General features: G+C 43.2%; 1 protein-coding gene across 1 annotated transcript; it reads left to right on the plus strand.

Moving 5' to 3' along the window:
* Positions 1–216: 216 nt before the first annotated feature.
* On the plus strand, positions 217–6,505 carry LOC119277985 (mannosylglycoprotein endo-beta-mannosidase-like). Its single transcript, XM_037559345.1, has 11 exons — positions 217–596; positions 800–938; positions 1,334–1,561; positions 1,727–1,785; positions 2,822–2,870; positions 2,971–3,201; positions 3,643–3,812; positions 3,892–4,096; positions 4,483–5,151; positions 5,245–5,472; positions 5,548–6,505. Exons 1-11 carry the CDS (start codon positions 427–429, stop codon positions 6,340–6,342), a joined length of 2,943 nt encoding a protein of 980 aa, XP_037415242.1. The 5' UTR covers positions 217–426; the 3' UTR covers positions 6,343–6,505.
* The last annotated feature ends 5,578 nt before the right edge of the window (positions 6,506–12,083 follow it).

Raw genomic sequence — 12,083 nt, forward strand, 5'->3', positions numbered from 1 at the left:
AAACCGTTCGCCGGCAAGGTTCAGACCAAGCGCTGACGGTCAGTGCCTTCGAGGACAACGGTGACGACACGGCACTATTCTTGAAACCCACCCCGTAGCAATATTTAGCTAGTTTTTTTGATCAGTTTTTTTTGGATCAGTAGCAATATTTAGCTAGTTTGTTTTAACGGAACGATATTTCGTAGCAGGATGCACTGAGCTCCGCTGACACCCCCAGCCGATCCCACACTTTCCCATCTCCTCCGCCGATTCCCGGCCTCTCCCCTCTGCGCCCGGCCCCACCTCTAAGCACCCGTGACGCGCCACTTGCCCCGCTACCGCCGAGAACAAAAACCCACCGCCGGCGGGCCAGCGCGCGCTCCATCATCAGCATCCCACCTCCTCCGCTCGGAGCGCGGCATCCGCCCGAGCAAGCGATCCGGCGAGATGTCGGCAGATGCTGCTGCGGCGGCGAGCGTGGGCAAGCTGGTGCTCGACACTGGCTGGCTCGCCGCGCGCTCCACCGAGGTGGCCCTCACCGGCGTCGAGCTCACCACCACCCACCCGCCGGACGCCTCCGTCGCCGCCCCGTGGATGCACGCCGCCGTCCCCGGAACGTACGTGCTTCTCCTCGGCGTCCTCGCCGATTTTCCTCCGCTATAATATCTACACCTCCCAGCCGTAGTTCTGATCCGTGGGGATTTGTTTTTCGACGGAATAATCTATCTGCGGTTTGGGTTTAAAATAGTACTGCAAGCTTTCTTTATTTGGGGGGCGGCCCTTGCTTGACCAACAAACTGTTGGATACTTCTGAATGCAGCGTGCTGGGGACCCTTCTAAAAAACAAGTTGATTCCTGACCCCTTCTACGGGCTCAACAACGAGGCAATCATCGACATCGCCGATTCCGGGAGGGAGCACTACACATTCTGGTTCTTCACCACCTTCCAGTGTGCCCCGGTATGCAGTTATACACCGATTCTCCGTGTATTAGTTAATTGTGCAGTTGCTTAACTAGGAATGCAGCATGACCCCAGTGTAGTAAAGTGATTTTAGGCAGTCGTTTAGTGGCAATAATTGAGCTATCTCCACGATCTAAGTTCCATTTTAGTCTTTACTGTGCCACATTTTGCATTTTAAGAAAGTGGCATTGCAGCAGTGTAAGAGGTCATGGGATATGCTTGCATTTTGCCTTATCCAAACTACTTGCACCGCTCATAATTGGTGTGAATTTGACTTGCTGGAGGGATACTATAATTTTGGCACTCCACCGAATGTAATGCACTTGTTATTCTAGAACATTACTGCATATCTGCTTAACATATCAATTGATTCTGTTATCATTCCATCTCTAGGCAGGAAACCGGCACGTGAGTTTAAACTTCCGTGGAGTAAACTACTCAGCAGAAGTATACATAAATGGGCACAAAGAGATACTTCCAAAAGGAATGTTCCGAAGGCACACCCTTGATATTACTGAAGTTCTTCATCCTGAGGGCAGCAATCTGCTTGCTGTCCTCGTTCATCCTCCTGATCATCCTGGCACGATTCCTCCTCAGGGAGGTCAAGGCGGTGATCATGAGGTATCAATGAGCTTTAGCAAAAGGTTTCAATGATTCATGATCATATAGTTGCGTTAATTCCAAACTACTTCATCTCCATTACCCTTTTTGAAAAGGAATATTGTTGCTAAGTGGGACAACTCATGGCAAGTGCATGATCTTACCTTTTGACATGGTCCATTTCAGATTGGAAAAGATGTTGCTACGCAATATGTTGAAGGATGGGATTGGATGTGCCCGATAAGGTTGTTGGTGATATCTGTGTGATTATGTTATTGTTAATCCCATTGTTTTTCCCAATTAGTTTCCTTCTAACAACAATTATATATTCCTTTTTGGCTGTGTGCATCCTTGATGTCTCGACTAGCTCTTGACATTGTGTTGTTACATAAATCAGGTGTACTTGGTATCAGCTTGATATTAATATATTGCTCATTATCAGGAAAAATATATTCCTATTATTTTTTGTTAAGACTGATTGACACTCATTGCATGAAAAACTTAGATGCAATATGCTGAACTAGAAACATTTTGCACAGTCTTTTTCTCGACTTTCAACATTGACCAGATATTAGTGTGGTGCTGATTCACTCAAATGGGTGCTTCTAAAAGGAAGTACTCTCATCATCATGATACATGATAAAGCATTTCTGTCCTTCCCCCGCAAAAAAAAGCATTTCTGTCCTTTTGAGTCATTTGAACATCTCATAGCTAGATCGGCATAGGAATATTTTTTACATGTAAAAAAATGGAAATCCAATATTATCTTAATAGAAAAAATAGCATCAATATGCAATTTAGCTATGTTGTTTCTGATTTCTTAGAAAAAATAACTGAAAATATGCATAAAATTTTCTTTCAAATCCAGGAAAGTCTCTGTATCAAATTTCCATTCTCCCATTTTGACCACAATAACAAAAGAAATGAATCATCTGCCATAATCTAATAATTTTTGCATTAATGTTGGCCTAACTTTTCTTAACTCAATAATCCCGACGTGCTTGGTACTTCCTTGATTGATTCAATAATGATCGCATTGAAAGTCATGATCACGCAAATGTATTTTCCATGTAGTGAGGACTACTGCCAAGTGCCAACAATATCTGATGTCCTAGTTATGTTGGTAAAATCGTTCCAAATTATTACTTGCTATAGTTGCTTCTGTACTTTTACTACAAATCAAAATGTTTGTTTGGAGCAGCATTTTTTCCAAGCTGATCATTCTTGTAGCAATTTGCAACAGTCATAATTCCCTCAATTCTTTCTTTTTGGGCATCCTAGGGATAGAAACACAGGAATCTGGGATGAAGTTTCGATCTGCATAACTGGGGTGAGTTTAGTTGGAATTTTCACATTTATTACTATTTGCTCCTTTATCGTCTGGTTTTTGTGTCGATTGATAGCACTTATTTGCAATTTCCCCTTTGCAGGCTGTGAACATAACCGATCCCCATCTGGTTTCAACTTTTCATGACGATTTTAAGAGATCGTACCTACATTGTACACTTCAGTTGGAGAACAAAAGTTCATGGCTCGCAGATTGTAGTTTAAAAATTCAGGTTTCCGCTGAACTAGAGGGGGACATTTGTTTGGTGGAACATCTTCAGAGTTATGCCATATCGATTCCTCCCCGTTCAGTTCTGGAATACACTATTCCTCCGGTAAGTTAGTAAGTTAATTTCCATGTTGCACCTTACTCTGGCGGGTTTTTTTAGGGCTGACTCTGGCGTTCCTTCGTTAATTTTCTTATTTTCATCAATGATTATGATATAGCTACTCATGCATTCTTTCTTTTGGTTTTTACAGTTCTTTTTATCTAGAATTGAATTAGTGTGGCATATTAGAGGATCACAACACACTAAACTGTCCCCTAGTGTTATGTTCAATAAGGAAGTACCTTTGTCATCCTCATACCTCTTAAGCAGAAAATATTCAGTGCTCTTTGTTGCATACTTCTCATTGTTAAAGGCACAAGAACCTTGGTGTGAGCACATTTTCCTTGCACTGTCCCTGAGTGATGAATATTTTTAGTGATAGTTATTTTGTTGACAGAACATCCGAAATAAGCAGATTAGTTAACTCTGTTATATGAACATCGGCAGTTATTCTTCTATAAGCCAAACCTGTGGTGGCCAAATGGCATGGGAAAGCAATCGCTCTACAATGTTGAAATTAGTGTGGATGTCAATGGACTAGGAGAGTCCGATTCATGGAGTCATTATTTTGGGTTCCGTAAGGTTGAGAGTTCTATTGATGATTCTACTGGTGGGAGGTAACTAGTTCTTTTATGTCTCAGCGTATAGTACTTGTGCTCATGAAAGCATGGCAGTGTAAATTTATCTCATCTGCAGGATCTTCAAGGTAAACGGTGAGCCTATTTTCATCCGAGGAGGGAACTGGATATTGTCTGATGGCCTGCTTCGACTAACAAAGAAGCGCTACATGACCGATATCAAGTTCCATGCTGATATGAACTTTAATATGCTTCGCTGTTGGGGTGGTGGATTAGCAGAGAGGCCCGATTTTTACCATTTTTGTGATGTATATGGTTTGATGGTAGGGTTAAATTTCTCCCTGTGAATCGATATTTCCTGTTTTGTTATACAAATGGCAAGATATTAGTTTGCCATGAATAGTATAAAGGGTTTTCAAATGATATGCACCTTTGCTCCCTTTTAAGATTCAGAAAGCTAATAGTTACTATCTGGTTGCTGGAATTCCTTGCCTTCACAGGGTTGATGATTAGGTTAGATGTATTTTTGTGACCTACACGGCTACGCCTAGTTGAATATTGATTGCAGTTTCATGTAAACATATTGTGAAGTTCAACAATATCTTTTAATAAGAAATGGAGGGGAATAGTTCTCTTTCGTAATTTTCACATTTACTCTGGTTTGGTGCCATTTTTGTGTTTACTTGGAGTAACAAATCATTTGGTACAGGTATGGCAGGAATTCTGGATAACTGGAGATGTTGATGGTCGTGGACTTCCAATATCAAACCCAGATGGTCCTTTGGACCATGCTCTCTTCCTTCTGTGTGCTAGAGATACTGTCAAGTTACTCAGAAATCATGCTAGTCTAGCTCTATGGGTTGGTGGTAATGAGCAAGTCCCACCAATTGACATCAACAGAGCACTGAAGAATGATTTGAAGCTACATCCTATGTTTTTGAGCAACCAGACAACAAAAAATCAAGGAAAGTATCTATCACAAGACCCAACTGACCCAAGTAAATACCTGGATGGTACTAGGGCGTATGTCCAAGGATCAATGTGGGATGGTTTTGCTGATGGGAAAGGCGATTTCACTGATGGTCCATATGAGATTCAGTATCCAGAGAGCTTTTTCAAGAATAGTTTCTACAAATATGGGTTTAACCCTGAAGTTGGTTCTGTGGGGGTTCCAGTTGCTGCAACGATTAGAGCAACAATGCCTCCAGAAGGATGGAGTATTCCAATTTTTAAGAAGGGAATTGATGGGTACATAGAAGAAGTCCCAAACCCAATATGGGATTACCACAAGTACATCCCCTACTCGAAACCGGGGAAGGTGCATGATCAGATTGAACTATACGGCCATCCAAAAGATCTTGATGATTTCTGTGAAAAAGTAATTTAGTACTGCCATTTCTTCATACGTCGAAGCTTTATGCTTCAGAGCAGAGCATGTAGTTTTGTCTCTAATATTGTCTTTAACCTTCAGGCACAATTGATCAATTATGTTCAGTACAGAGCTCTCCTGGAAGGATGGACTTCTTTCATGTGGACAAAGTTCACAGGTGTTCTAATTTGGAAGACGCAAAATCCATGGACCGGACTACGAGGACAGTTCTATGATCACCTCCAAGACCAAACTGCCGGGTTCTATGGTTGCCGTTGTGCTGCTGAGCCGATTCATGTCCAATTGAATTTGGCTAGTTACAACATAGAGGTACTTTCTGCAACTTACAAAAGTTGTCTCAACCGAACTTTCTGGAAACTAATGCATGGAAAGTGCCTTTTTTAGGTGGTAAACACTACGTCCAATAAGCTGACAGACGTGGCTGTAGAAATTTCAGTATGGGATCTTGACGGCGCATCCCCATATTACAAAGTTACAGAGAAATTCGTGGCACCGCCAAAGAAAGTGAAGCAAATTATGGAGATGGAATACCCTAAGATGAAGAATGCCAAGCCTGTCTATTTTCTACTGCTTAAACTCTTCAGGCTTTCAGACAAGGAAGTACTCTCCAGAAACTTCTATTGGCTACATCTTCCTGGGAAAGACTACAAGTTGTTGGAAGAGTATCGGCAGAAGACAATTCCGCTCGAGATCGGGTCCAAAATTTCTGTCTCAGGCGGCACATACAAGGTAAGAATGTCCATACAGAACAAGTCAAAGAAATCCGCAGCTGATAGCACAACCTCGGTCTCAACTATGGAACTAGAGGACAGAAATGGTGTCCACGGCATTAGTGAAGAAACTACTTGTGTGGTACAGAAAAGTGGTCTGTGGAGCAAAATTCGCAGGAACATTGATCTCGCAAGATCAGGTGACAAACCAAGAACACTTGAGGTGAAGGGGACCGATTCAGGTGTGGCGTTTTTCCTTCATTTCTCGGTGCACACCTCTGAATCATCCACTAGGGAGAATTACAGGGACACTAGAATCCTTCCGGTACACTACTCAGACAACTATTTTTCGCTCACGCCCGGGGAGAAGATGACAGCCGACATCTCCTTCGAGGCTCCTGAAGGATCCAAGCCCAGGGTCATTCTGAAAGGCTGGAACTATCATCTAAACCATGCAGTGATGATGTGAGGCGTGCTTTGTCCGTGAACATGCTATTGAATTGAGTACTGGAAGTAAGATCCATGTAAACTAAGTACATCCCCTGTGAAGTGCAGACATGAACAGTTAGCTATCTTATAAACCAACAATCAACAATAAAGTGCAGGCATCGACTCAATCGTGATATGGCATCAGCAATGCTTGTGGACTAGTGTCATGACTGTTATGATGTCGACGGTGTTTGAAACGGTTCAGGTCTTCTGGTAACATTATCGTTGCCAGTACCGAACTAGGAGCACGAAACATTGGTTGAATTTGGTGCATTTGTCCTGCTTCTTGTTGACACCCGATTTTGGCACGATACAAAACGCAATGAATATGGCCTCAAATGAAAAAGTTCTCAAAGTGATAAAGTTCCGTATCATCAAAAGGATAAACTTTGATATTTGGGTCATAGCCATCCGATCTCATCTCTAAAGCCGAACTTGTGTTTGAAGTACTGAGATTTTATATCCAGAACACTTTTCGGCTGATTACACCCCCAAGACTGCCCCATATTGAAAAATGATCTACACGATTTGTCTTCGTCTCGTCGAAACGATCGATTTCGATATAAAAATCGTCCAAATCTGAGTCTGTATGCAAAAGTTAGAACAATCGGAGTGCAGCCCTGTCATGAGGCGAGATGTGGCGCGCCCTACCAGACGCATGTCTGATGGGTAGCGCGAGGGAACATGTGTTTTGTGCGAGCGATTTGACCCTCAAGATGACCTCTGATCAAAAAACGTTCAACATGAAAGTTGTTCGTCTTGTCGAAACGGTCAAGATTGCTTTTAGGCTCATTTTCATCCGAGGTTGTTTACCACCTGAAAAATTACTCGCAAGGTGCAGCCAGTTTAAACCGGACAGTTTTGGAAAGTTCGGGCAAAACCAATCCGAATTTGACTAGTATTTTGGACGTGAATCCAAGCCTTTTCCTTGACACGGAAAGTCCAGCCGCCTCTTATATACCTATAAGGGGTGACGGCCGATTAAACAACACCAATCGAACAAATCAATCTACTACTTTTTCGTGTTCATCTACTTTTTATCTCCCCCTTGTATCTTTTTTCTCGTTCTTCGCTAGTTCTTCATGCTGGAGGGCTGCGGATCCACGAGGCTCTAGGGGCGAGCGAATCAACTTGGAGCAGCCCATAGCTGCTGTGAGCCCCGACGGGGTCCCTCCCGGGCAAGCGGGGCTTCGGGTCTACAAAAGTGTCTGCCGGCTGTCCTGCGTATCGCGCTGCCGGTCGGATCTCCTCCGACGTGAGCTGCGGTGCATCACCCTCGGCGTTGGAGGTACACGGTGACGTGTTCGTGTGCGAACACACTTTTTGGCGACTCCGCTGGGGACGAAGCTTTGAACAGTCTCCAGCCTGTTCTTGCTACAAGGAGAGCGTAATCAAGCGACTGCAATCTACAACGGTAACATGTATCATCAATCTCCTTGCGTAGATGCAAATAGCCATTATGTTGATGTTGCTAGATCTTTCAACGGACATGTGATGTCGGCCAGCCCTAATGAGCAAAGGCCGACTAGTTATTCCGTTGGAGAAACTTGGAATTTACAGAATCATGATATGCATCTTATGAATCTGAACTTTCGTGCATCGGCAACATCTTTCAATATGCCGATGAACAACACGATTTGTTCGAGTGATCAATATAGGACACCTCATGTACATGAGGGCATCTCAAAGTTTTATCCATCGGCAGCCGACTCACAATATGCGGGTTCATCCCCAAACATGCCGATGAATGGGGGAATCAGCCATGCTTCTGTTAGCCATTTGGCCGGTTATCCTCAAACATCATATACTACACCTCGTCAGATTAATTGTTCCGTGACGTATGAAACTAAAAATATTCATGACTCGGCTCACCTTCACGGTCATGGCCGAGTGAATGGAGATTCTATAGGAGCATATGTGCCTAATATTGCAGGAGATGAGGTGGCTCTGGCTGCATTAAAAAATTTAGCCCAAAATAAGAAGATTAGTGCTATTTGCCTTGAGCAACACGACAAGGGATTGGTTCCTGATTATGAGGCAATAAGAGCTAGGATTTTGAAAGAAGACGAAGTGTTGCCGATTGATCAAATTGTCGAGAGAAAATATTCAACAACGATGCATATGCCTTCACCTATCATTGCAGCATGTTATACACCCCCTATACAAGCGCAAAATTTTGACAACATCAATTCATTGCCGAAAGATCCTAAAAGTATTGGGGGGCAAGCCGATCCAAGCAGGGTTGAGTTTAAAGAATCTGGCCCAAGTGGACAAGATCAAGCCAAAGCTCACAGGGAATAGAGTCAACGAATTTACTACACCTACCCTTGAGGAATTACCAGCAGAATATCGACAGGCCTACGAAGCACTCAAGAAGAAGCGTGGAGAGGGATATTTGCAAGAATACGTCAAGTGCCTTCCTCCATGTAGCAACCATGTTGGACCTTCTACACTGTTGAGGCAAGATAAAAAAGAAGCTTTGCAAGCAAACCAGCAAAAAAGGATTCACTCGGCTAATATGATGGATTCGGTTGAAACCGGATTGAGCAACGGGATGTTTAAGACCGAGTGCGTTGCATCGTTCCAGAGGAGTGCATCACCGGCTAAAGCCGAGTGCATCAAGCCAACTATTGCCGTGTGTACCAAAATAGAAGATGCAAGCTTGGTTGAGCAAAGGAACGACAAACGCAACAAATTAGCTGTGCTCGATTTTTCTGGATGTAAGGGAGCTTACATGCTACCCTATGAGTTTCGTGCTAAAGATATTGATGAGCATCAAGAACAAAGTAATATGGCTGAACATAGCTCAGTTAACGATGAACACCAAAACCAAGAAAATGCAGCCGAGCAAAGTTCAACGGACAAAGAGCGTCCGAGTGAAATCCACTCGGGCAATCCAACTAAAATATACTCGAGCAATTCGAGTGAAATATACTCGGGCAATCCGAGTGATGAGGCACCAGATCTAGAAAAAGAGGAAGAGGCGTTGGAGAATTATTCAGAAGTGGAGCAATGTATTGTTCCAGTGATGCAACCATCTTCTCCTTCCAACGTCTTCACAAAGGTACACCTAGCAGATAGTTTACTCATTTTCCGATTCGGTCAAAATCATATTGTTGATGCACCTGTTAGTAAGATTCTAATTAATTTTGAAAGACCAATTGAAATGAGTAATCTATTTGTTAGGAATGATCTTGTCACTAAACATGATAGTCAACACATGGTATCATTCATAGAGGCTAATAGTGACAACTTATCAAAACCAAAGTTGTTCTTGTCATACCAACTGAACTTTGTATTCATATGGACAACTTTGTTTGTTTCATGCCTGGTTAACATTTGGTCTCGGGTGAGATGTATATTCTGTAATTATTTTGGTTGCAGAAACATAAAGCCAGGTCCAAAGTCCTTCGAAGCCGATTCAAAAGCATCGGGAAAAGAGGATGAAAATCAATGCATAGCCGAGTCGAATGACGCTAAGCCAGCACTGCTCGGTTGTTTTGTTTCAGAGCTAGTATCACAATATCAGTTAATGGATGAGAAGTGTACCTTCAGTCCGGGCATAGTTGATCACATCATTGGTGCATCGTCGACTAATCCTATTATAATTGATCATGATGTCGAGCCATCAGGACAAGAACAAATGCAATGTTTGTTTGAAGAGAATATCAAAGACAACAACGTGATTCATCAAGCCGCACAATCGAGACGATTGAAGTTTGTTGAGGCACGATCATATGACCAGTCGGATCAGATTGGTTTTGATGGCGATCAAATGTTGACTCGGCTATCTCAAGCCGATTCACCTAAAGGTCAATAGGTACACACCAATGATGATGGGGTCAAGTCTTCGAGCAAGGATATGATTAAAAAGTGCATCAACAACAATCTTGAAGATGGGAATTCCATCAAAGCTACAATGGCGACATCTAGCACTGGGGGGCAACAAGAAAATTCAAAGACCGATGCACGCACAGTTAAAGAAAGCAAAGGCAATGGTAAGAACAAAGGTAAAAAGCCGAAAGTCACTTTCGCGCAGTTATTAGAAAAAATATCAGAAGATAAGTGAGGCAAAGAGTGTTATCGGCCGAGTGAAACAAAAGCATTGAAGTCACCCCTAAGGCATAAATTTGAGGACCGGGATTGGCGAAGGAAGAAGTTGAGCAAACAGACTCCATATCCTCCTTTTGGGCCACCAATGCCGATGTCATGGATACCTCCCCATGTTGTCTATTATTCAGATCAATCATGGAACAAGTATAAATCAAGGGCACACTGTCCATCATATTCTAAACCACATCACCAAAATTATGCAGCTCCGAGAGGATCATCATTTGTTCAACAACCATATGTGAAAGACCGACTCAACCAAAAAGAATCGGTCTGGGGGCCAGCAAAGAAGATGGACGTGGTCAAGCAAGTGTACCGAGTAAAAAAGGATGGCCGCAAGTGTGATGTTTCAGATCCGACTCCGGATGACAAAAAGCCAGTCGGGTCTACGTTGACTACTAAGGGAAAGGAAGTGAAGCGGGTAACTTTCAAGGACCCAATCATCGAGTCTGGACAGGCCAAGCCAGAAGTGCCAATGGTCAGGAAAGAGTTGCTAGTGCACAAAACAAAATCGCAGCCGGGATGCTCACTCGGCTTCTCACATTGGCAAGAAAGAAAGCTGAAGCGGCTCAGGGCCAAAGAGTTGGAGAAGAGGAATATGGCATGGGTCCCCAAGGGAAGCCGTCAAGGCGAGAATGATGTGCCAGCTCCTGTTGTGAAGCCAGCAGGAGTAAGGGAGGACAAGCGTGAAGCCGGTAGGCGAAAACAACGATTTTCATGTCACTATATGAGACTCCAAACGGCGCATCATCCATGTTCTGCAACCGTCACATCAGAGTTTGTGCCCAACAATATATCCCCAGCTGAAATATCTGATTTATTTCGGCTATTCACACATTGGTGGACGGATTTTCAAGCTCCTTTGAGATGAGAATGCATGGCCTATATTTTTATATCACCCTGAGAGTTCATTATATTGGTAAAATAGGGCATCTGGTTAACGGTGTTCATCATGTTTATCTTGTACTCCTATAGCCGATGCTCGGTGTTTGCCAATACCAGCGAGGCCGACTTAATTATTTATTCGGCCACTGATCAAGAGTTTAGTGCATAAAAGCCCTGACTCATGATGATAGTTATCTGCAGAATCCATGTTAGGAGACATATGATGTTCGGCGGGGGCTTGATGGTGTACTTTGGTCAACAATGAGTTGAGTCACCGAATAGTTGTCGGCATTCCTTTGAGGTGCATGGTTATAATTGCTCGGCAAGACGGCTTGGCAATGTATCGTCGAGCGGTTCTAATATTTCCAAGGGGTACCTGGACAAAGTAAGGTTAGAATTGACATGAGAAATTTGTGTGGAGGCCTTTGTGACATCCAATGGTTGTTCTCAGACGACTATCATCCGAAGAAGTTCTACTCAAGCAGCAACAAGCCCGAGCATATGGCCAATAACAATTATCGTCCTCAGGATACATAGCTGATGGAGTGTTGACATTGTGCTTAAACAATACCCGAGGCAAAGTATTTTCTGGCACGCAAGCTCTGCCAGAAAACAGGGGGGCATGTGTTGACACCCGATTTTGGCACGATACAAAACACAATGAATATGGCCTCAAATGAAAAAGTTCTCAAAGTGATAAAGTTTCGTATCATCAAAAGGATAAAC

The sequence above is a fragment of the Triticum dicoccoides genome, chromosome 1A, assembly GCF_002162155.2.
Source record: "Triticum dicoccoides isolate Atlit2015 ecotype Zavitan chromosome 1A, WEW_v2.0, whole genome shotgun sequence".
NCBI classification, from domain to species: domain Eukaryota; kingdom Viridiplantae; phylum Streptophyta; class Magnoliopsida; order Poales; family Poaceae; genus Triticum; species Triticum dicoccoides.